The sequence below is a fragment of the Doryrhamphus excisus genome, linkage group LG2, assembly GCF_037039965.1.
Source record: "Doryrhamphus excisus strain RoL-2023G ecotype Guam linkage group LG2, RoL_Dexc_Guam_v1.1, whole genome shotgun sequence".
NCBI classification, from domain to species: Eukaryota; Metazoa; Chordata; class Actinopteri; order Syngnathiformes; family Syngnathidae; genus Doryrhamphus; species Doryrhamphus excisus.
In genome coordinates, this window is record NC_136358.1 from 22712469 (window position 1) to 22738010 (window position 25542).

The window sequence follows — 25542 nt, forward strand, 5'->3', positions numbered from 1 at the left end:
GTAGCCTAGCTACTATGCTACCTGCTAACCTATCCTTTTAGGCTTGCTTATACTGAACTCATTTTTAAATAGAAAAGTACTTGCATTTTATTTTATTTTTTTTAAAAAACATGACTGAAATTGGAATTAGCAGCTAGCACAGGCTCTTTACTGGACGAAATAGTACAAATAATTGGCCTCGCCAGTAACCTCAACCAAGGTTGTTGCTAAATTAGCTGCTAGCTGCCTAGCTGCTAATTGAGGCTAATCACCAGACAGAAAAGGGGATGTCAATTTAATAAACCGCTGCCTGACAGCTATAAATACTTAAATAATGACATATTTTGTATATTCTATAAAGCCATTGATAGAATATACAAAATATGTTGTAAACCTGACAGCTATAAATACTTAATGACATATTTTGTATATTCTATGAAGCCCTTAATAGAATAGAAGTAAGCCTAAAAGGATAGGTTAGCAGGTAGCAGGTAGCATAGTAGCTAGGTTACTTTCTTTTATCCTGTTTTTAGCTTGAAGCTTAGTATTACAGGGATCAATTATCAATATTATCAATTAAGTTATTATAGTTTGCGGTTTGACCTAATGTGGTTTCCCGAGAAGGAAAAACGTTGAAATCACCGTGACTACAATATGACTACAATATAACATTAACTATGTTATTCCCCCGTCTAGAATTTTGTCTCAAGCAAAGTTCACTTCCTTACGCTTGATGAGATAAGCTAGTAGTATTTTTATGATTGTTAGTTCAAATCCGATCCGAAGACTTTTGCGACTCTTGCAGTAGCTGTCAGTCACATGGCGTGACATGACACATATGCATGACACATGGAAGTGAGGTAAATATAGCTCCCTGACGAACGCAGTAAAAGACAGCATATCCACTGGCGTCACGGTTTACTTTAAAATCCCTTTGTCGTCTTTTAGGCTTTTGCTTCCTTCACATGTGGGCGTGTTTTATAGCTCAGCCACTTCAAAGTTGCTTCTCAGAAGTACGCTCGCTCGCTGGTGACATTCCCCTTCGCTTTACTCGGTCGGCCCCTGACAGGTGGAACATTGCGGCCCTCCTTGACTCCGCCCTGCAGCGTTGTGACTGGTGCTTGAGACGATGATACCGCAGCCTGACAGCTATAAATACCCTGCAGTCAGATTGTCTATCAATGAAGTAGTAAAAGGGGGGCTGAGGAGAAGCGGGTTAGCAGGGGGTCCCTTCTTTTACTTACTGAATTCCACAAAGGCGACCAACATGAAAATCATCATCGGCATTGGAGGGTGAGTTGACCGGGACTTCGGAGTCTTTATGAGTGAGACTTTCAGGAGAAAAAGTCCAATTTGCGTGTGATTGCAGCGTGACCAACGGTGGCAAGACCACCCTGACCAACCAACTGCTCAGGACGCTGCCCAACTGCTGCGTGGTGCATCAGGACGACTTCTTCAAGGTAAGGCTGTGTCCGCACGTATATGTTTGTCTGTCTGAAAAAGGTAATGTAACACCTTCACTTTGCTAGCATAGCATGTAGCTGTATAAGCTGCAGATGCCCTGTCATCGCCGTAGCCTAGTAACACATCTTGGCTGATTGTCTCCTGGACAGTCAATCGCAAAGTGCAAAGCGTCCCAAAATCACCCTCAAAACTGCAACAATAAACGCATGGTTTTCCTCCTGCGTTCCATCCCATGCATGTTTTTGTTCACTGGGGGGCTCGGAATCATCTATTGTCTTGTCATGGGTACCGCCCCCTTAAAACCAGCTGGGATAGAGTCCAGCACAACTCGATTAACACCCACGGATCAACCCCCGTCACTTCTTTGCGAGCGTCTGAAACGCTTTAAGGCAGGGTTAGTCAACTGGCAGCCCTCGGGGACGAAGAGGTCTGTTTAAAACATGGCCTCAAATAAAAGTCGATTCCCAAAAAAACGGTAGAGCAGTCATGTCATACAGAAGATCTTTGACCTTTGCAGTCGGTCCCTAAAAACAATGCTCCTGTCGTATATGAAAAAATCTTTGACTACTGTTTTTGCAGTAGATCGATCCTCAAAAACAGCAGTTTTTCTGTATGTCTTTAAAAACAGCAGAACGTTCTTGCGTCATAGAGGATCATTTAATGATGTTCTTCGGCAGGTTCTTAAAAATGACGCTGTCATATAAAGCATCTGTGACGAGTGTCTGTGGCAGGAGGTCCTCCAAAAACAGCACAGTCGTGTAGGTCTTTGACTTCAGCTTTTGCGGTATGTGCTTACAAACAGCAGAGGATCCAGTAGGGCTTTAAAAACGTTTTTAAAGTAGGTCCTTCAATATAATAGTGTTCATGTCACATAAAGCATCTTTGATTCGTGTTTTTGGCAGGAGGTCTTCAAAAAAAAACAAAGATCTGTTTTGCCGTAGGTACTTAAAATCAGCACAATGCTTCTGTCATAAAGATTTTTTTGACAAATCTTTCATGTTTATGCAGTAGATCAGGGGTCTCAAACATTTGGCCCATGGGCCTGCAGGACACTAGTTTGAGGCCCCCGCCTTGATATGAAAGTTTAATGTTAGTGCGGCCCGCGCAAGTTTGATATGGATGCTGTATGGTATCATGTACCCAGAAAAAATTATTACGTTTGATTAATGTTCATGTTAAAGGTTAAATAACTGTTAATAGTTATCCTCCCTATCCGTGTGGAAGTGGTAAGTTTTGGGCTATTTAAGTTTAAAGGAAATAACTTGAAGGCTACCGTTTAGGTCGCTAGCTCTCTAGTTTGCGAGTTAGCATGTGTCTCAAGACCCTGCAGTTGCGCAATATGTTGTAAATAAAAAGAGTATAAATGTGACTATAGTCGTGTTTTGTCATGTCTACAGGGTTCTAATAATGCTTTGTTCATTTTAATCTGAAAAATATAATTTGTCTACCCACCAACTATATGTGGTTTCTTAAGTTTTTATTATTTGTCGTTTTATTATTATTATTATATTTATTTATTACTGATTGATTGATTTTCTTAATTCTTGATTTGTTTATTTATTTTTCATCTTATTTTGCGCAGAAAAATAAAAATTAAGATATTTGAGAACAGTGTAATGTTTTATCAGAGCTTTTATTGTAGAAAATCGGAACCAAAGCACTGAAAAAGTTTGTATATTTTTTCTGTTTTTAATAAAAATAATTTTTTTTTTGAAAACCTGATGCGGCACAGCCTTGCCCAGACCCTAGCGCCAGTGGCCCCCAGGTAAATTGAGTTTTAGACCCCTGCAGTAAATCCTTAAAAAGAGCAAAGAACTGCTGCCATAAAGGATCGTGGACGCACGAAGCACATGCTTCTTCCACAGCGGAGCACTCCTGTCACATATAGGATCTTTGACTTTTTTTGCTGCGGATAAAAGCAGATATTTTCGTGTTTTGAAATGAGAAGTTAATTGTCCAGTATTGCGTTGACTATCCCTGCTTCAAAGTATGCGTCGCGCGTTCCAACGAGGACGGCAAAGTCGTGGAGGTCGTGTTATGGAGTTGGGAGACGAGTGCTTGCCTTGTCCTGTCCAGGTGTGATCAGCTGCGACGGGTTACTAGGTTGCAGCCAATGTTTCACTGGTGACTGTTATTTCAGAAACCCCATCAAATAGAAGTCGGGGAGGACGGCTTTAGACAGTGGGATGGTAAGAATGGGAAAAAACCTGCACATGCAGTACAGTAAATGACTTTCCTGCACATTCAAGACTAAACCTTCTAAGGAGTACACACACCATGACCAATACACACCTTGACTCACAAAATACACATATCTTGCCTAATAGAGTACACACACCGTGACTAACATTCACTAATGCCATCTTGGCTTTGCGTCGTGTGCTTAAACGTTCTTTTCTTTCTTCTTCTTTCTCCTCCTCCACCAGTCATCACGGCCCTGGACATGGAGGCCATGGCCAACACGGTGAGAGGCTGGCAGGAGAACCCGGTCAAATTTGCTCGCTCCCACGGAGTCAGCCTGTCACCCGACACCCGGGAATGCGACTCTGAGAAGGACGTTCATATCCTCCTGGTGGAGGGCTTCCTGATCTACAACTACAAGTGGGTCATCCCTCACACGTCTCCTGCGGTCCCTCACCTCCTTGAAGTCACCTCTGAGATTCTTCTCCTCCCCGCAGGCCCCTCCTTGACATCTACGACAGATGCTTCTACATCTCGCTTCCTTATGAGGAGTGCAAGAGGAGGAGAAGGTAGCGTCACCCTCATCTTCATTATTATCGTCATCGTCAGGTCTGTCTAATGTAGACTCTGTCTCCGCAGTACCAGGACCTACACCGTCCCCGACCCGCCCGGCCTCTTTGAGGGCCACGTGTGGCCCATGTACCTCAAGCACCGCAAAGAAATGGAGAGCCATTGTGACAAAATCGGTAAAAAAAACTAAGTACTATGAAAAGTACTCCTAATTTACAATACATACCTTAAAATACCAAACAGACTATCAAAATACAAAGATATGCAGGAGAAGTACTCTCAATTTATAATATAAAATCCTGCCAAAAAGTACTCTAATAGGTCGTCATGCCAAAAAACTACAGGAAGTACTTCCAATGTCTAATAGGTACATTAAAAGACAGAGCACTTCTTGCTAAAAAAAAAAACACAGTACAGTACAAATTTAAATATTAGTCAGTGACAACACAACTTGACACAAAATGCTGATTTTTAAATACACACCTACATGGTCCTGTGTGAAAACGTGATTGCCCCCTCTGTTAGGGCATAACATAACTGTGATTAATTCTGATAGATTAATTGAGATCTACCAGTCTGGAAAAAGGTTATCAAGCCATAACTAAAGCTTAAGTACTCCAGCCAACCACAGTGAGAGCCATTATCCACAAATGGCGAAAACACAGAACTGTGGTGAATCCTTCTAGGAGTGGCCGGCCAACTGTATAATCTAAGCGGTCACAAAAGGCCCCACAACAACATTTAAAGAACTGTAGACCTCAGTTAAGGTCAGTCTTCCTGACTCTAACATAGGAAAGACACTGATAAAATCCTGCCTAGCAACTGCCCTTCACGTCATAGTACATTTCTGCAAAAATCGGGATAACGCAACAATGTCATTATTTTCTTCTGAAACAAAAACGACCAAACTAACCAAATGTATGCCTCACTTTCCCTGAATGTGCTATGTTTGGACTCGGACCTGCTCACACTGACTTTCCTGCTTGTACCAGAATACCTGGACGGAATGACCTCAAAAGACAACATCTACATCCACGTGTTCCAGAGCATACAGAACGCCCTCCTCAACAACTCATAGGTAAGACAAAACATGAGAAAAAAATCACCACCCTCATACTTAACCACTTCCTCTTTCTCTCCGCAGCAGGGCGATCACCCGCTGGGAAGATTTTGTGTATAGATCTGTAAATACTAAATCTGGTGATAATTGATGATACCGTATGTGCAACAATGGATTCTAACGTTCTGAACGTGTAGGATTTGTAAATAGTCGTTGATGTTGACCACAATCAGTGTTGTGTTTTCTATGTTCCTGTGTTTTTGTTGTTTTTTTGTGGTCTAAGAGATAAACCGCCTGTGGTTCAGCCCAGGTTGAACAGACATAAAGGTTGAGAAAGTGAAAGTAAGTAAAAGATGGCATAAACAAAAACAAGACTTGTCTGTTTTCTTTTGTTCTTGGAATACTTTACCACACAAACACACCTTATCATAAATAAATGAAGTGGCGCCATAATACAAAACACCACAAGCTTTTCCCCATCAAAGATCATCTATGAACTACTGCAGGAAATAGACCAGGGGTCTCAAACTCAATTTACCTGGGGGGCACTGGAGCTAGGGTCTGGGTGAGGCTGGGCTGCATCAGGTTTTACATTTTTTTAAATAAAAAACAGAATTAAAAAAGTGTCTTCAATGCTTTTGCTTTGCTTTTTCAGTGCTTTGGTTCCGTTTTCCACAAGAAAAGCTGAGATAAAACATTCCACTGTTCTCAAATATCTTCCTTGCGCTAACCCGAGCTAGCAGGTCCTCAAACTGAGCCTGAAGTACCGCTGGAAGCTGCATCGACCAGGCGGAGCGCCGGTAAAAAGCGTTGGAACTAGTGTCCCGCTGGCCACGAGTTTGAGACCCCTGCTATACATCATGTCGGAAAGAAATGCCTTATGATACATCATGTCCGAAAGAATGCCTTCCTATATGTACATCATGTCCAAAAAAAGTCCTTATTATACATCATGTCCGAGAAAAATGCCTTACTATACATCATGTCCGAAAAAAGGTCTTACTATACATCATCATCTCTGTGTGGAGTTTGCATGTTCTCCCCGTGCATGCGTGGGTTTTCTCCGGGTACTCCGGTTTCCTCCCACATTCCAAAAACATGCTAGGTTAATTGGCCACTCCAAATTGTCCATAGGTATGAATGTGAGTGTGAATGGTTGTTTGTCTATATGTGCCCTGTGATTGGCTGGCCACCAGTCCAGGGTGTACCCCGCCTCTCGCCTGAAGACAGCTGGGATAGGCTCCAGCAATCCTCGTGAGGAAAAAGCGGTAGAAAATGAATGGCATGGCATGTTGGCCACACAGTGAGGCGATGGGGAAGACCTGGGTTTGAATCTCTGTTTATAAAAAGAAGCTAAAACATAACCATAAAATATAATATAAGTAGGATATTAGGATGGACTGCAGACACACTAAACATTCATAAGCAATACCTCGCTATTAATTATAATTATTATCATAATCTTTGGTGACCACCTAAAGAAGTGATGATTCTATTACATTTAATTGGACTGGCAATAATATCATATAATGGCAATAATATCATATACTGGTAATAATATCATATACTGGCAATAATATCATATACTGGTAATAATATCATATACTGGCAATAATATCATATACTGGTAATAATAACATATACTGTAATATTTAAATCCTCACTGGACGAGATTCAAATGTGGTGCAGCTGAGTGTGTTTCCCCCCGAGAACAAGGTAGCTTCTGGTGGGGGGCCAGAGGGTCCTGTGATGCGTTTATGGGAGTCTTGACATTCCAGTGCTTGGCCTGCAGCAGATGGCAGCTGGCACTTTAAATTTAGCCTATGTGTGTGTGTGTGTGTGTGTGTGTGTGTGTGTGTGTGGTGGGGCTTATTTTCACACACATCAGCGTGACAGCACTGGCCCACAAGTAAGGCGAGAAGTTGAGGTGGTGGTCCCACGTCACCCTTCGCTATTCGAACCCCCCCAGAAATACAGTCTGGCCCTCCATATTTGGTGAGGACACAGTATATGTGTGTGTGTGTGTGTGTTAAAGCTTGGTCACTAACGCCATTAAAAAGTTACTCATCACATGACAGAAGGACAAACAACATTTTGACGAGACGACATTTGACTTTTATGTCAATTGTGTCACACTGGAGAAGATCTAATATGAAATAGCAGATGTAATACAATTACCACAAATCATCAAACTCTGATAAATGTTCTATTATTAAAAAATGTATATTGTACATTTGCAATTCAAACATATTATAAATATTTGAAGTAAAAAGTATTTTATATTTGCACTTTTATTCAAATTGTTTAGATTTTAGGGAACATCAGGGATATACAGTTGAAATATAATACTTTGCAAACATAATAAAGTGTAATATAGAAAAATCTTATTTGAAATCATTTTAATCATTTTAGTTTAGCTATAAAAACACATTTCAGTGCATGTTTATATTCATCAGACATATGATTTATATTTACCAATATATTTATATTTATAGTCTTATAATAATGATGTCATAAAAATATATATGATCAGATTTTATAGAATTTATAGAATTTTATAGAATAGTACTAGTTACCAAAATAAATATATTTCAGGGCATGCTTGTTTGTCATGCATATTATTTTAATATAACTCATTTTGTAATGCTATAACAATACAATAAACAAGTATACTGCGTATGTAATTATAGTCATATAATAATGATTCCAAAAAATATTTGAAATAATACTAGCTATCAAAAGAATCCTGTTCATGTTAATCTGGCAAGCAGTGTAAATAATACGTAATACATTTTGTAGTCTATAATATGGTGACAAAAATTCACATAGTTAGCTAGCAAAAGGACAGTTACCATCATGGGAGGATGACAAAAGGCAAAGGTGTCAGTCAACTCGTCACATGTCAATCAAACACAGCATGGCCTACCATGTGACCTGCGGCTGAGGGGTTGTGTGGGGGGTGAGGCGGCCTTGGCCAGCGTGTTCAAGGTCCGTCTTATGTCCGACATTTGCAGCAGGCTCCCCTATCATTTAGATGTTTGAGCTGCGGACAAGAGAATGTTCCTTTGACTAAGACCATCTTCCTTTAATCTCACAGCTGTGAGCAGCCATGGACACCTACGATGGAGATGGATGGAGATATATTCAAAGAGTCAAAGAGAATAATAATAATCATAATGATTAGTCGTGCTTCACACTTGATGCTGCAGCTTTTTACACGTATTTCCAAGCATTTCACAATAAAGGTTAGTTCTCCTTTTTTTCTTCTTTGTGGCAACATTTCTCATGTGATTCAGCGTCATCATACTTACTGGCTATTTTTGTGCCTTACATGTCCTGCTCGGGGAAGTCTTGCACCAAACCAGTGCCCAGGATGCGTGTCTCTTATAAACCAGCAGTGCAGACTCTAGGGTGGGCCGGGGCGGCTTTGGGAGGGTCTGTGCTGAGAATAGAAAGACATGCGTACCTCATGATGGCTCTCATGATACCCTATTTGGGGCAGGGAGCTGGGTGACAGAGTGACGGGGTCAGAGGGGGACAAGTCAGACAGAAGACTCCTGTCATCCTGCACTAATCCTCCACAGTCCAATATTATTAGATGCTGGACCATTTGTTAGTAATTTCAGGTTTATTCAGATAAATTCTGATTTTTTTAATCTACCCAAATAGCTCATACGACCACAACTAATGTTATTGATTCATAAATTAAAACAAACACTCTGTTTAACACAAAGATCCTCTATATGTATTAAAATGGACATGATAGCTGAGGTAGGCCATTTTCCTCTGTAGCTTAACAACACTGCCCTCATGTGGTGACTTTGCGCAGCTACACGTAGTACTGTACATTTACTATCACTGGGAAAAATAAAGACAACTACCACTGACAACGAGATAGTGATAAAGTGGAAAATTTGAAGACCGCCACTGAAAATTAAAATCTTAAAATATTTGACTACCAACAATGGAAAAACAATATACTGTATTTTCCTGTGTTACTTTTCAATTGAATATTTTACTTGATCCACTTACCCACCTCGCTACCTTGTTATGATGAATAAGCCCAACAAAAGGGCATACGTCAGTGATTTCAACTACTGTTCCGTGAGGAATTATCCAATATCACTTTTTAAATTTTTTTAAAGTAACATTTATTAACCATTTTCTGCAAATTTTCTGTCTTTGTCGAGTGTCCGTGGTGTAAAGACCGGCAGAGCAATGTAATATCCGTCCGTGTAGCAACACGTAGCTTATTGTCTCGTTCCTCAATTAGACTTAATGATGCACGTGCAGGTCGTGGAGACATTTTGTAACATTTTCGCTTTGTGATGTGCAGCAAGATTTGAAAAAATGTGGAAAAAAAACTTCCGTGGCTCAAAAAAAGGTTGAAAAAAAAACACCGGCATGGATGATGTGTGATGCGAATATGTGCCGTGACACTTCCTCCCGTGGCTAAAGAAGATGAGGAGTTCACACACGCTTGTCAAAGTTTACCCAGCAAACCTCAGCATGTGATGGGTTAAAGTTCTCTGCTAGAAAGTTGGACTCCGTGGGCTGCATTTTTGGGATACATGACCCAAAAGAGAGAGAGGTTAGTCGGGGATTCCTGCCCACTCAGGACCTGACATGTCCTTACGCGCCTGTCTCATCCGTAGACTTTTACGCACATCTTTTGTCATCGCTCTCTGATTGTAGGAAACGTTTATATTATTAACTCATCATGGCGAAGTTATCGCTTTCATTGTATCTTTTTCCCGGGCTTATGCTGCCCTTCATCAGCGGCCAGCATCCTCCTCGCACCGGGCTGTGGCGGCACCGCATCCAGTGGGAGAACAACGGCCAGATCCACAGCCTCATGAGCACGGGATCCGAGTTCGAGGCTCCGGCGAGGTCGAGAAGCCAGTCGACAGTTTACGTCAGCAGCCGGGACCGGACAACGGGATCCGGGAGACCCATACTCGGTGCGGAACCTCCCGGAGCCCACCATGTGATTCCCCGAGCGCGCACCAGCGGTTCACACGCAGGACCGCGTCGTATTCCAAATCAAGGCCACTCCGGCGGCATCAGCGTATGGACCGATGGTCTAACCGTGGATGGTTCCGTGCTGCACAGCAGTCGAGAGGAAGAACCGGGTCAGGCTGCGCCGTTCCAGCCTTTACTCACGGTTCCGGGCCCCGGGCATTACGCACCCAGGACGCAGAGCTCCATCTTGGGTCATCTAGAAAGAGACCCCGGTCCTCCTGCACCGTTCCATCCAATTGGAGATGACGTGTCTCCTCTGGAGGATAACACGAATAACAACGCGGAGAGCATGTTTAACGACGATTCCAGAAACCAGAACTTCCCCGGTAATTCCGTCTTTTACAACATGTACCCGCTCAGCAGGGGGAGACCGGGATCACAAACAAATGCACCCCCGGACGCGGGACACGGGACAAGATTCTTCCAGAATGGTGAGCAAGCAAGGATAAATGATAACTATATACTTTATTATTATTATGCTCTTAGTTTGTGGTATTGCCTTGTTGAACTACATTAAAGCTGCCTCAAATATGAAATATGGTAACCAACATATTAGAAATAGTAGAAATGGAGCGACGGGGTCGAAAATGCCAAAGAACAGAATTAATGAGGACTTGAATGCTGGGTGAGGCATCACAGTAGAAGCCTACCCCAGACACCGTGCAAGTATACACCCTGGTGGTAGGATGCTCACATCACTTTTAATATTTCAAAATACATAAGCTTATGCTTCATTAAAGCTTCCAGGCTGCACTGGTGTCATCTGTCATCTAAACATCTTTACTTCTTTCCCTTCAGGGGGTCGCCACAGCATATCAATCTCCTCCATCCAACCCCGTCTTCTGCATCTGTCTCTGTCACCCCAACTACCCTCATGTCCTCCTTCACTACATCCATAAACCTCCTCTTTGGTCTTCCTCTACGCCTCCTACCTGGCAGCATCCTTCTACCAATATATTCACTATCTCTCCTCTGGACATATGCCAACCATCTCAGTCTGGCTGATAACTGACTTTATCTCCAAGGCCTCTAACATCTGAAGTACTCGTTCCTGATCCTATCCATCCTGGTCACTCCCAGTGAGAACTTCAGCATCCTCATCTCTGCTACCTCCTGTTCTGCTTCCTGTCTTATTCATTCATTTTCTACCGCTTTTCCTCACAAGGGTTGCAGGGAGCCTATCCCAGCTGTCTTCGGACAAGAGAGGCGGGGTACACCCTGGACTGGTGGCCAGCCAATCACAGGGCACATATAGACAAACAACCATTCACACTCACATTCATACCTATGGACAATTTGGAGTGGCCAATTAACCTAGCATGTTTTTGGAATGTGGGAGGAAAACGGAGTACCCGGAGAAAACCCACGCATGCACGGGGCGACCACTTTGTAAACAACAGACCACACCAAATAACAGCAACTTAAACCATGAAAAGGTTGGCTCAAGCCATGATGTCAGGTTGTATGTTGTATGTTTCAATGAAACTAATGAAAGAACGGGTGGGACTGTATTCAAACACTTGGCAGGCCGGATGTGGCCCCCGGGCCGTAGTTTTCCCACCCCTACTCTAGACCAAACAACATGGCTGATCTCACCACAGTTTGGTTTACCTTTCCTTTCATTTTAGCTGAAACTCTTCTATCACACATCACGCCTGACACTTTCCTCCACCCGTTCCATCCTGCCTGCACTGTGCTGTGATGGATCACCTCCAAAATGCAGTGTCTCGGAAAAGTCGAATATTACATAATATCCATGAAAAAAGGAATATTTTAAACAGAAAGTATGTTCATTTCCATGCACTAAATACTTGGTTGGGCCTCCTTTAGCAGGAAAATGAAATGGGCATCTATAGGCTAGTAAGATAAGGCTATATCAGCAGAAGGAATCATGAAGTGTTGTAAAATGTCCTGGTAGTTGGCTGTGGTGGACCAACACCAGCAGATGCCATGGCCCCCAAATCATCACTGACTGTGGAAACGTCACACTGGCCTTCAAGCAACATGGAGTGTGTGTGATACCTTTGCAGGTGCTTTGAGTTCAGTTGATTAGGGTAATGGTAATGGTAATGGTAATGGTAATGGTAATGGTAATGGTAATGGTAATGGTAATGGTAATAGTTTAATTTCATTTGAACATGCATCAGATTACAATTGAGTGCATCCCATAATCAGTTCACAGTTCCACATGTCCAAAAGGAGTAGGAAGAAGCAAAGCTTATTAAATCCTACCCCTCCATCTGGTACTTTTACAATCAGTAACTGTTACATTTGTTCACTTCCTGCTTTCTTAACATAGTTTAAGTTTTTTTTTTTTTAGGGTGTGACACCATGACTTTCCAAGTTTTGCACAATATTCTACTTTTCTGAGACATTTTGGACATTTTGGCTTTTCATTATCTATCGTAAGAATTCTGAAATGTCACATTCTGATATAAGTGACAAAAAATATTTTCATGATATCGTTTCTTAAATTCAGCATTGTACAACTTTGGGGGCATTTGAAACTTCCGCATGTGTCACATGGTCTGACCAATAAAATTTGAAAAGTATTTTTCATATGACAGCCGTCCCTTGCTACATAGCGGTTCGAACATACTGTAAGTCCCTCACGCTATTGTGTTTTTTCATAAACTAGTTACTAAATGATCTGTTTTGTGCTTGAATACAGCCTATTGTTAGTTTAAAAATATTTCATGTCTTAATGTTAAAAACTGCTGAAATGCCATAAATACAAAAATATTCTATTTATTACCATTGAGCTTCTAATTGACTTATCATGTAAGTAATGGGCGGGGCATAAACAGGAAGTGTCTGTGTCTGTGTCTTTGATGAGTGCAGACAATCTTACCGCAACATCGTTAGTGTACATTTGGTCATTAAACATTTTTTGCGGGACTATCCATGTTTAAAAAAAACTTGGGTAGATCAACTGATTGTGGCGGAAAAGGCTATTTGCAACTCCAAATATTGGTGATCTTGTAATGTGCTTGCACGCTCTATAATGCTACACAGACAACCGCTAACTGATACAAAACATACACAGTTAGATTCAATGAAATTGTTACTTACGGCTTGTGGTTCTGACTCTTCAACATGACCAAGTAACAATGGAAAGGTATCAGCAACGTTTTGGCGGATAGTCTGGTTTTGGTCACAGTTCCATATTTTTTCTTGGTGGTCAAAAATCTGCAACTGTTTCGGCAAGTTCAAGCCCGAGCGAATATTTCCTGGAAGAAATTAGCATTAGCTCAGTGCTAACATGGTGAAATCTTCAGCACACACCAGAGTGTGGGGGTAGGGGTGGGTGGGGGCAAGCCTATACAGCTTATACATGTACTATATTATACACGTGTCCCCCATCCTGACAGGTCTGCCTGACCTGGTTCCAGATCCGTATGCCATCCAAGCAGGTGCTTACGTGCAGCGCATGCAGATGTTTGCGTTACGTTGTGCGGCTGAGGAGAACTGTCTGGCCAGGTGGCTGTAGGACCACACACACACACACACACACAGACCTTGGATTTCATTGTATGAGAGCAGAACCTTTGTCCGTCAGTGTCCCACCATACCTGTTCTAAGTTCCAATCATGCTCCCAACAAGGTCGGCCTATGCGCCTTCAGTGCGAGACATCGACTTCAGGGTCCTCCTACGCTTCCCGCAGAAAGTGAAGAACCAAGGCACCGCCGACTTCCTTCCAGTCAAGCCGAGGCACCAGTGGGACTGGCACAGCTGTCACCAGTAAGTCCACGTTTGATCCACGTTTGATCCCATCCCCAAAGTACAAGTAAAAGTCCTCCTTTTTTTCCCCAAAGGCACTACCACAGCATGGAGGCCTTCAGTAACTATGACCTACTGGACGCCACCACGGGACGTAAAGTCGCAGAAGGACACAAGGCCAGTTTTTGTCTAGAGGACACAGGCTGCGACCCCGGGATCAGGCGACGCTACGCCTGCACGGCTCACACGCAGGTGTGCTCATTTAGGAAGTAGCGTTTAAGGAAGTCGGTGTCTTCTCCGAAAAGAATAAACACAGCTTATATATTTATCGTTGTTATCGACGGAAGTACAGAGCAGCCAGGACAGGAAATGCGCTAGTTCCATTTCCTGTTCTGTTCTTTCCCCGCTTTAGTATGACTGCTATCCTCGCTAAAAATGCCAAAGAAAAAGCTATAGCCCTGGAACAGGGGTCTCAAACTCAATTTACCTGGGGGCCACTGGAGCTTGGGTCTGGGCGAGGCTAGGCCGCATCAGGTTTTCCAAAAAAAAAAAAAAAACGCATTTATTAAAAACAGAAAAATGAAAAAACTTCGCTTTAGTTCCAATTTTCTACAATAAAAGCTCTGATAAAACATTCCACTGTTCTCAAATATCTTACTTTTTATTTTTCTACACAAAATAAGATGAAAAATAAATAAACAAATCAAGAATAAAGAAAATCAATCAATCAGTAATAAATAAATAAATATAATAATAGTAATAAAACGGCAAATAATAAAAACTTAAGAAACCACATATAGTTGGTGGGTAGACAAATTATTTTTTTCAGATTAAAATGAACAAAGCATTATTAGAGCCCTGTAGACATGACAAAACACGACTATAGTCACATTTATACTCTTTTTATTTACAACATATTGCGCAACTGCAGGGTCTTGAGACACATGCTAACTCGCAAACTAGAGAGCTAGCGAGCTTAAACGGTAGCCTTCAAGTTATTTCCTTTAAACTTAAATAGCCAAAAACTTACCACTTCCACACGGATAGGGAGGATAACTATTAACAGTTATTTAACCTTTAACATGAACATTAATCAAACGTAATAATTTTTTCTGGGTACATGATACCATACAGCATCCATATCATTAACATTAAACTTTCATATCAAGGCAGGGGCCTCAAACTAGTGTCCTGCGGGCCACATTTGGCCGCGGGCCGCGTGTTTGAGACCCCTGCCCCGGAAAGTAACTCTCGATATCTCTAGAGATTTTCATGATGTCTTGAATTATGTCGTACACAATCGCCATTTGAATTTTTTTCTGCAACTTTGGAAAGAATACTGATATTCCCAAAAGAATACTGATATTCCCAAAAGAATACTGATATGTAGACTTTTGGAGCAACAGAGACTTTGGTATGCTGCAAGGTCTGACCAATGAATGATATAAGAGGCTTATTATTCTGGAACAATTGTAGGATTTTACGGCATTCAAGACTTTGGTATGCTGTATATTTTTGCGTCAGATTTGATACTTCCTGTACATCGCTGGATGGAAAAATGATTAGACCGCACTTGTTTCTGACTGATGTTGTTTTGTTTCCAGGGACTGAGCCCGGGCTGTCACGACCTTTATGCCGCCAATATCGACTGTCAGTGGATTGACATTACCGACGTAGCGCCAGGAAACTACATCATGAAGGTTACAAAAACATACGCTTTTTATATATCCGAGAGGTGCGCTCACGCTGGTTTGTTGTCAGATTACCGTCAACCCCAATTTCCACGTGCTGGAGTCGGACTTCACCAACAACATAGTGAGATGCGAGATTATGTACACGGGGATCTACGTTCAGACGCGCAACTGTCGAGTAACAAGGTGCAGTGAAACTTTATTTAAACGTTATTTATTCACGCTAATATGTTTTTATTTTCTTCTCCTTCTCAGGGGGTGAAATGGAATTTGACTGTTTCTACCTTTTCCTAATCAGACGTTTTGTGGGTCAATTTGAGCTTGAAGAGGTTGCATTCATTACAGTATGCATAAGTAACACATACTTTGTATTTAATGGTACAGAAGATATTTGGTTTCTATTGTGGTGCTGTGTTTTGTTTATGATAAATTTTTTTTTTGTTTTTTATGTGTGCTGCTAGGTTGTTTTCGAAGCAGTTGGACGTTTACGCTAGAGAATACTTTCCGTGGCAAAATCCAGCGTGGCTCATGTTAGTTTAGAGTAGTGATGGAGCATGCTGTGGAATTGAGGAGATCTCCAGTAGGACTTACCAACTCTTGCTTTTAGGCTTTTTGAATATTATGTAATTAGCTGTCAATAAAAAGAGCCAAGAATGGACGGAAAGTAAGGATGTGCAATAATGAAAGTTTTGCCAGGACATGTACAAATGTTTTTAAATGCTTTTAAACACTATTGTTGAAAATGTGGCAGCACGGTGGACGAGTGGTTAGCGAGCAGACCTCACAGCTAGGAGTACCAGAGTTCGATTCCACCCTTGGCCATCTCTGTGTGGACTTTGCATGTTCTCCCCGTAGGTTTTTTCTCCGGGTACTCTGGTTTCCTCCCACATTCCAAAAACATGCTAGGTTAATTGGCCACTCCAAATTGTCCATAGATATGAATGTGAGTGTGAATGGTTGTTTGTCTATATGTGCCCTGTGATTGGCTGGCCACCAGTCCAGGGTGTACCCCGCCTCTCGCCCAGCTGGGATAGGCTCCCCGCGACCCTCGTGAGGAAAAGCGGTAGAAAATGAATGAATAAGACAGGAAGCAGAACAAGAGGTAGCAGAGATGAGGATGCTGAGGTTCTCATTGGTAGTGACCAGGATGGATAGGATCAGGAAAGAGTAAGGAGTCTGCCTCTCGCCCAAAGACAGCTGGGATAGGCTCCACCACCCCCCGCGACCCTCGTGAGGAAAAAGCGGTAGAAAATGAATGAATGTTGAAAAAAAAATGTTTTTAAATGAATGTTTAAAAAAAAAACTATTTAGTTCCTAGTTGTTGAAAAATGCTTTTTAAAAATAATAATAATAATGCAAAAATTGTAGCTCAAAATCCTTCACATCTATAGTTTCCATCAAATTAAATAGAATTTTGAGACAGAGGTAAACATAAGAAACAGTTGATTATACATAAAATTCATTAAAATTGAATTGCCGGAGAAAGAATAGCCATTTCACAAAAAGGCTAAAGACAGACTGGGGAATAGAAAAATGGAACTGCATAGTAACTGCGTATGGTCATGGTCAACGGAATTATCCTATATCACTTTTTGTTAAAATTAACATTTATCAATCATTTTCTGCAAATATTATGTTATTTGTAAGGACTGACAAAGCGATGTAATATTTGGATTATTTGATGATTTCCTCATTCTTATCGTGGTGACATTTTGTAACATTTTTTATCAGTGGTGTGCTGCAAGATTTTTCCAATGTAAAAAAACGTGCCGTGGCTCGTCACTGTCATGTATAAGTAGTGGGCCCAGGCATCTCCCTTGTGGAACCCCGTAGCACACATCATATTTTTTCAACATCTCATCTCCAAGTCTGATGTAGTACTATCTTCCCTTAATGTTCATTCATTCATTCATTTTCTACCACTTATCCTCACAAGGGTTGCGGGGGTGCTGGAGCCTATCCCAGCTGTCGTCCAATTAACCTAGCATGTTTTTGGAATGTGGGAGAAAACCGGAGTCCCTGGAGAAAACCCATGCATGCACGGGGAGAACATGCAAACTCCACACAGAGATGGCAGAGGGCGGAATTGAACCCGGATCTCCTAGCCGTGAGGTCTGCGCCGTGCAGCCCTTCCCTTCCTAATGTATGTTTGGAAAATGATATTATCAGAAAGACCTACTAGCTTTTCCAGCCTATTTATCACTAGATCATCATCAAGAATAATAGGTCAGGTTACAATAAGTACAGGGCTGCACGGCTAGAGTGGTTAGCGCGCAGACTTCACAGCTAGGAGACCAGGGTTCAATTCCACCCTCGGCCGTCTCTGTGTGGAGTTTGCATGTTCTCCCCGTGCATGCGTGGGTTTTCTCCGGGTACTCCGGTTTCCTCCCACATTCCAAAAACATGCTAGGTTAATTGGCCACTCCAAATTGTCCATAGGTATGAATGTGAGTGTGAATGGTTGTTTGTCTATATGTGCCCTGTGATTGGCTGAAAATGAAAATGAATGAATGAATACAATAAATAAATTGGAGAAGCTAACTCAAGCCATCTCTTATGTCCCTGCAGAGATCCCGTAGCCAAGGGGTCTTCATTTAAAATTGAGTAAGGTCAATTTATGTAATTTTTCGACCAATCCTCCCTCATCTTAAACAGCATCAAACAGACTCATATGATTATCAAATGTAATGACAAATAAGTGATTTCTTTGGCTCATTTTGAGTGACGTCTGCCCTATTTGCCGTCACTGTAATAACTGAAGTTATTACACCCGCAAACTGCTGCTGCGATCGTTATAATTGTATATTATTATTATTTCCCGTTCACTTTAATTGGTCACGGGTCCGCAAAGGGCTATCACTGGGTCCGGATCTGGAACCAAGTCCACCATTTGGTGACTGCTGCGATATTGCCTACGCAATATGGTGTAAACAAACAATAAGAGGAGTGTAATGGTGACTTTAGGGGTGTTATTTTGTGTGTACAGGACTCTTAAACAGGTTTTCTATGCTCTAACTATGAAAATATTTATATTATATTATATTATTATATATATTATATATATTATATATTATATTTATATATATATTAAATATTTTTATTAATATTGAATCCCACTTTCTGGAAATTCACTAATTTTGGTCAGGCCATTGTCATCACTGAAGTAATTTTGATTATAGTATCTTCCATATGAGTCAAAAAAAATATCGTGTATTTTCTTCATGGCTCTTTTGTTGAGAATTGTGTCTAATTTTGGATATAAAGCTGTATTGAAGACTAGTGTTTGATTTAAAAAAATAATGTTAAATGTGTATAAAATGGAAAAAAACTGGATGAAATGTGTTGACCTGTTAAACCACAAATAAAGTACCTGAAATCAAGGTTTAAATGGCTTATGACTAAATTCATTTTTCTTACCAGACACATTATATTCATTCATTCATTTTCTACCACTTTTCCTCACGAGGGTCGCGGGGGTGCTGGAGCCTATCCCAGCTGTCTTTTGGGCGGGAGGCGGGGTACACCCTGGACTGGTGGCCAGCCAATCACAGGGCACATATAGACAAACAACCATTCACACTCACATTCATACCTATGGACAATTTGGAGTGGCCAATTAACCTAGCATGTTTTTGGAATGTGGGAGGAAACCGGAGTACCCGGAGAAAACCCACGCATGCACAGGGAGAACATGCAAACTCCACACAGAGATGGCAGAGGGTGGAATTGAACCCTGGTCTCCTAGCTGTGAGGTCTGCACGCTAACCACTAGACCGCCGTGCCGCCCGACACATTATATGTTAAACCAATTTGCTTATCTTAATTAATATATCCATACATCTGTGATATACGTATATTACCTAACTGGAGTCCACAGGCTCGCATCCCGCATCAGCATGTTAGGTGGCACCACACAGATGCTCCGCTTCAAAATGCGTCAAAGGTGCAGACTAAAACTAGAATTACGATCACAATAACGTTCTTTTGGTGAATGACGGTACTGCTTTTAAAGTGAAAGTAAACAGACAATGAGACATGACACCACCTTCCAAATGGCGGGAAAATCAATTACATACAGTTTGGTTGCGGAGGAAGAGTCGAAGGTAAGCCAGCACTGCCGTCCAGTGGAGACCCACACTGGACAAACATTGGTGGAACGGGACACATTATTTGTTGTGTACTTGGCAACTAAATTACAACTGGAGGTACAAGTTTTCAGTCCCAAACTTGGGATTCAAGTACTTTTAAGGGAGTGAAATCGCTGTTTTAGTATATGGGTCCTGAGGGTGAGTGGCGGGTGCAGATTGGGGCCAGCAGACAGACACTGGGGGGCATGTTTGCTGACAGGCCTCTGTGAAGCTGCATGAATGCAGCCCTTCTCTGCTGCCCTTCCTCCGATGTGCACCTTAAAAAAGAAGATATCGCTTTTGCCGGACAAAGAGTTCATTACTTTTAACCACCAGTGACTCATTTAAAGGTTTCGTTTTGGAAAGAACGCTCTAAACCAGGGGCCTCAAACACGCGGCCCACGGGCCAAACGTGGCCCGCAGGACACTAGTTTGAGGCCCCCGCCTTGATATGAAAGTTTAATGTTAGTGCGGCCCGCGCAAGTTTGATATGGATGCTGTATGGTATCATGTACCCAGAAAAAATTATTACGTTTGATTAATGTTCATGTTAAAGGTTAAATAACTGTTAATAGTTATCCTCTCTATCCATGTGGAAGTGGTAAGTTTTTGGCTATTTAAGTTTAAAGGAAATAACTTGAAGGCTACCGTTTAGGTCGCTAGCTCTCTAGTTTGCGAGTTAGCATGTGTCTCAAGACCCTGCAGTTGCGCAATATGTTGTAAATAAAGAGTATAAATGTGACTATAGTCGTGTTTTGTCATGTCTACAGGGCTCTAATAATGCTTTGTTCATTTTAATCTGAAAAAAATAATTTGTCTACCCACCAACTATATGTGGTTTCTTAAATTTTTATTATTTGCCGTTTTATTATTATTATTATATTTATTTATTACTGATTGATTTTCTTTATTCTTGATTTGTTTATTTTTCATCTTATTTTGTGTAGAAAAATAAAAAGTAATTTATTTGAGAACAGTGGAATGTTTTATCAGAGCTTTTATTGTCGAAAATTGGAACCAAAGTTTTTTTTTATTTTTTGGTTTTTAATAAATGCGTTTTTTTGTTGTTTTTTTTGGAAAACCTGATGCGGCCCAGTCTCACCCAGACCCTAGCTCCAGTGGCCCCCAAGTAAATTGAGTTTGAGACCCCTGCTCTAAACCAAGTCTAAACCAAGGCGGAGTTTGCAACGCACTGTTAAGGCACAGACGTTGGATATTTTCAGCAGATCAGGAAAAGAACAGGGAGATAAATCCCAATTGAAATGTTGTACCTGTGAAGTAGCCAAGGTGCTTCCTTGCCAGAATAGATTGTCTGTGTTATTCAAAGTGTCTGGAAAATCCGCCCAACTCCTCTCCAGACTATGCTGCCTCCGCCATTCCTGTCTGGATGAGAACATTCTGGACAACAAAGATAGATTAGTAGCTCAAACATGTCCGATGGTGTGTTTGCTGACATGCGCGCAATGACAAAACATTTTTGGCAGCATATTGAAGTTTATACATTGATATTAGCATGGTAACAAGTTTATGAACCTTGCAAAACACAGATTATTTGCAGGTAACCAAATGTTATCATGCTAACATTGACAATAGATGTTCAGACATTACTATGCTAACATATATATGCAGTATAAATATAGCAAAAGTCACATTATCGTTCATATTAGCAGGCAGCCTGGAATTCCATACTTTTATGTTAGCATGCTAACACTCACTGTGCTAATATGCTTTGATAATAGGTTGCTAACTAGCTTGTAAGTATAGCCAAACTTTTATTATTACCAGGTATGCTAGATAGTAGGCATGCATATGCTAAATATGAGATGGTATATTTATATGTATGTACTATGTGAATTAGCATGCTAACATGCTCACAATCTGATATTGCAGTGAATCTAACATATGCTATTATGCAAAATGTTGGAAGGTATAGACTTTCATACATGCTAACAAGCTTTCAATATGAATATGATAAATATGATAAACAGAAATATGATAAACAGTATATTTAGACAGACTTATATTTACAGTATTGGTCTCGTGCTCAGAATGAATTAGTAGATACGTTATTATGACTTTTGTATTATAACGATCAGGCTAGTAGAATACTGTACTACTTCCGGACTATAAGTAAGACTTTTTTTCATAGGTTGGCTGTTCCTGCGACTTATACTCCAGAGCGACTTATAAATGAAAAAAGTGTTTATGTTCCATAAACACTGGACACCTTTTCTGTTCATGTTTATTTTTTGTGTAGCTGAATAACCATTGTGTTAGCATATCTTACACCTATTCAGCCTGTTCTCTATTCTTTTATTGTTAGAACTTGCCTTCCAAGAGGACGTAATGTCTGTTTTGGTCAAGTAGTTTGGAAAATAAATTACCCGCAAAAAATGCAACTTATACTCCAGTGCGACTTATGTATTTTTTTTTTTCTACATAATGATTCATTTTTGGCCTGGAGCGACTTATACTCCGGAGCGACTTATGTATGGTTTTTTTTCTACCTAATTATGCATTTTTGGCCTTGTGTGACTTATACTCCGGAGCGACTTATAGTCCAGAAAATACAGTAATATATATACCGTATTTTCCGGACTATAAGTCACACTTTTTTTCATAGGTTGGTTGTTCCTGCACTCCAGAGTGACTTATAAATGAAAAAAGTGTTTATGTTCCATAAACACTGGACACCTTTTCTGTTTTTTTTTTTTTTTTTACAATAACTATGGGACCTGGTGTTGCCATCAGAGAATTGATGAAAAGCGGTCCACTAAGCTAAAGTTAATTTCCATTTAAGGACCGAAATAATACTAATTATTTTAAGTCAAAATAGCAACTAAATGATGATTAATATTTTTCTTGAATATATCCATATTTGGTAAGGTGGGAAAGGTGTGAGCTGGCAGCGAGTTCTATAGACGGCATGCCCTTGGTACGTAAGAGGATTGGTGAAGATGTGTACGAGACCTGGGGATAGTTACACAGTATGGACGTGCAGTAGAGGAGGATCTTGTTGTCCTCAAACTAGCAAACACCGGGGGGATGATCGAACCAATTTCCAACGATGGCTTGAAGAAGAAATGTCTGTAAAATGTGCAGAGAGTAGCAACATCTCTTCTAAGCTCCAAGGGGTAAATACCAGCATTGATTGGGTCTTCAATGTTCAGAAGACGCAAGGCCTTCCGCTGAAGTCTGCATAGAATACTGAGAGCAGCATTGCCAGCTCCACTCCAAATGGGTGATGCATACTCCATGAGGGGTCGAATGTAGGCCTTGTAGATGGTAACTCTGGCCTTGAAGGGGAGAAGATCCCTTGACCGACTTAGGATGTAGAGCCGCTTTGCAGTCTTCTTAGCAAGATATGTAATATACGGGGTCCAAGTAAGAGTGTTGGTAATAACAACACCAAGAAGGGTGATGCTCTTGGTAGGCTTCAGCTGACTGCCCATGAAGTGAAGAGGGGGGTGTGTCTTGTCACGCTTCCTGCTGATAATCATCTCCTCTGTCTTGCTAGCATTAAAAGTAATGCACCAGTCAGATGTTCATGTTTATTTTTTGTGTAGCTGAATAACCATTGTGTTAGCATATCTTACACCTATTCAGCCTGTTCTCTATTCTTTTATTGTTAGAACTTGCCTTCCAAGAGGACGTAATGTCTGTTTTGGTCAAGTAGTTTGGAAAATAAATTACCTGCAAAAAATGCCACTTATACTCCAGTGCGACTTATGTATGTTTTTTTTATACCTAATTATGCATTTTTGGACTTGTGCAACTTATACTCCGGAGCGACTTATAGTCCAAAAAATACGGTAATTATCAAAATAGACAAAATTGTGTTTTGTATTGTGTCTATGTAACAGACATGCTAAAACGCTGTTATACTACAATAAACATTTTTAGCTCCTTCGCATCCTCTTGCCGCTCCAGAAATCAGTTCGCTGTGGTCCAAACCCAGCTGGCCACCATCTTTTTAGACCCTCATGTCATTCTAAACATGTCACGCTGTAGAGAAGACTGCCCCTGTTTGTTCAGCTGTGACTCTGCACCGACATCTGGACCAAGCCTCTGAGCGCTGAGCCATGAAAGAAGTCCGCTTTCGCCCCTCACAAGCACCAAAGGGAGTTACAGGTAGGTACAGTACGTTGCAGAAAGGACCGTCTACAGGCCAGCTTGGTGGTAGGTGGTGGGGGGATGGTGGTCATTTTTCAACAAAAGTAAGACCACGTGAGACCTAACAGGGACACAAGAATCCAACGGAAGCATCTTGACTGTTCCGCTTAGGCACATAGTAGAGACATTCCTCTTCTCTTCGTCATCCTGTTGCGATTAAGAGCACCATCGAGGGTCCGCTGTCCTGGACTGCTTCCGAGCATAAGGGTCTCTTCCACAACACATCCAACGTATCATCCTTCAGGATAAAACGCTCCAGAGCTCCAACTCGGGAGGAATGATGAAATGTTTCTCTTTCATGCTGGGTGGTTCGGTGACTTGGGTGGTATTTTCAGAGGGGACGGCTCCAGGGATTTGATGTGCTTTCATTTATTGACTCGTTACACTACAAGCTCCTCTTGTCTTCCTTCAAACAATCTGTTTTCTGCGCTTTGGATCAGCCAAAGAAGGCTTCCCAGTGGGAATGCTGTTTTCTGTGGCATGAAAAGATGAGGTCAAAGTGAGCAGCCACACTAACATCAGTTCCAAAAACAAGAGTGGTTTTGCGATCTTTTTCTTCTAATGATTGGTGGTATGAACAGCATCCTCTGCTATTGTCTTTGCGCCCAAGACAAATCCCGCGTGTTGTTTTTGGTTGGAATCTGTCTGAAATTCCAGAAGGAACTCTGGTTCTTTGCAAACGCCGCACAAGCATCACTTCAGCCAAAACATTGTCATCTTTTCTGTTCTTTCCGACAAAATTTTAAACCACAGGACGTTTTTTTCAATGCTTGATTCCAAATTCCAAACAGTCTTTTCATTTTTCTATGCATTGCTAGCCACAAGTTTGGGGGTTTTTGATTGACATACATGAATTACAACACAAAGTATAAGCTGCGCCTTTTGATCCGTTTTTATAAAAACGAGAAACGCATCATCACTGGAACACAACATGGAGAACGTGGGGACCATAACAATGCCTTCTCCAGTTTCTGCAATTTTGGGAGTACTCATAAGATTTCTTCTTGGTTCGTAGGTCTGAAGTCCTGGAATGAAAATAATACTTCTAAAACAATAAAATGTGGAAAAACGTATTTGTCGCCTTTGTTAATATTACGCACTATTTTTATAGATCCAAAGTTAATTGTTGTGAACATACTGTCAGAAGGTCTGGAAGATCTGGGTTTGTGTCTTCGTCTGGGCATCTTTAGGTGGAGTTTGCATAGTTTTCCCAATTCCTGGGTTTTCTCCGGATACTGTGGGCATTCACCCACAATCCAAAAACAGACGTTAGGTTAATTGGAGACTCCAAATTTCCCATAGCAAAGGTCCATCAAGCATACATCCAGGAATTATGTCATTCCAATCCTGATTGGATCTTTTCCTAAAATGACTTTTCTGATTGGCTGAAGTGACCTGACAAAGGGTCACGTTCCACTTGCTTTTGTGGCCCACTCCACACAGCCCACCATCGTGTTTTCATGTTGAAAACTGCAATTTTGGACCACAATCTTATACCAGAATGCGTAAACGTGTACTCATCTTGTTGTACATGTGTACATATGGTCGTCTTGT

At 41.2% G+C, this 25542-nt stretch overlaps 2 protein-coding genes and 1 long non-coding RNA gene across 5 annotated transcripts; 2 read left to right on the forward strand and 1 right to left on the reverse strand.

Moving 5' to 3' along the window:
• Window positions 1-529: 529 nt before the first annotated feature.
• On the forward strand, window positions 530-5721 carry LOC131109748 (nicotinamide riboside kinase 2-like). Of its 3 annotated transcripts, none has more exons than XM_078788818.1 (8): window positions 530-1272; window positions 1349-1439; window positions 3584-3632; window positions 3870-4044; window positions 4122-4193; window positions 4264-4370; window positions 5187-5272; window positions 5342-5721. In XM_078788818.1, the coding sequence occupies exons 1-7, from the start codon at window positions 1109-1111 to the stop codon at window positions 5270-5272; spliced, it is 744 nt and encodes a 247-aa protein (XP_078644944.1). In that variant the 5' UTR covers window positions 530-1108; the 3' UTR covers window positions 5342-5721. The 3 variants fall into 3 exon arrangements, with proteins under 3 accessions (XP_078644944.1, XP_057918023.2, XP_057918026.2); XM_058062040.2 differs by having other exon boundaries at window positions 539-1272; window positions 5339-5721; XM_058062043.2 differs by lacking the exon at window positions 3584-3632 and having other exon boundaries at window positions 548-1272; window positions 5339-5721.
• A 2147-nt stretch (window positions 5722-7868) lies between these two features.
• LOC131109749 (uncharacterized) lies at window positions 7869-21117 on the reverse strand. Its single transcript, XR_013627045.1, has 3 exons — window positions 21087-21117; window positions 8566-8696; window positions 7869-8371 (listed from the first exon to the last, which is right to left on the reverse strand). It is a non-coding gene; the product is annotated as an uncharacterized LOC131109749 (long non-coding RNA).
• LOC131109587 (protein-lysine 6-oxidase-like) lies at window positions 9975-16429 on the forward strand. Its single transcript, XM_058061747.2, has 7 exons — window positions 9975-10707; window positions 13648-13756; window positions 13881-14018; window positions 14093-14249; window positions 15602-15697; window positions 15759-15874; window positions 15944-16429. Exons 1-7 carry the CDS (start codon window positions 9975-9977, stop codon window positions 15948-15950), a joined length of 1356 nt encoding a protein of 451 aa, XP_057917730.2. The 3' UTR covers window positions 15951-16429.
• Window positions 21118-25542: the final 4425 nt, after the last annotated feature.

Bases quoted from the DNA above. Each gene is read 5' to 3' on its own strand.
- LOC131109587 (XM_058061747.2), top strand. From the start codon at position 9,975: ATGGCGAAGTTATCGCTTTCATTGTATCTTTTTCCCGGGCTTATGCTG. The intron at 10,708-13,647 runs GTGAGCAAGCAA...CCATCCTGACAG, and splicing joins GACAAGATTCTTCCAGAATG to GTCTGCCTGACCTGGTTCCA. The intron at 14,250-15,601 runs GTGTGCTCATTT...TTTTGTTTCCAG, and splicing joins CCTGCACGGCTCACACGCAG to GGACTGAGCCCGGGCTGTCA.
- LOC131109748 (XM_078788818.1), top strand. From the start codon at position 1,109: ATGATACCGCAGCCTGACAGCTATAAATACCCTGCAGTCAGATTGTCT. The intron at 4,045-4,121 runs GTGGGTCATCCC...TCCTCCCCGCAG, and splicing joins TTCCTGATCTACAACTACAA to GCCCCTCCTTGACATCTACG. The intron at 4,371-5,186 runs GTAAAAAAAACT...TGCTTGTACCAG, and splicing joins GAGCCATTGTGACAAAATCG to AATACCTGGACGGAATGACC.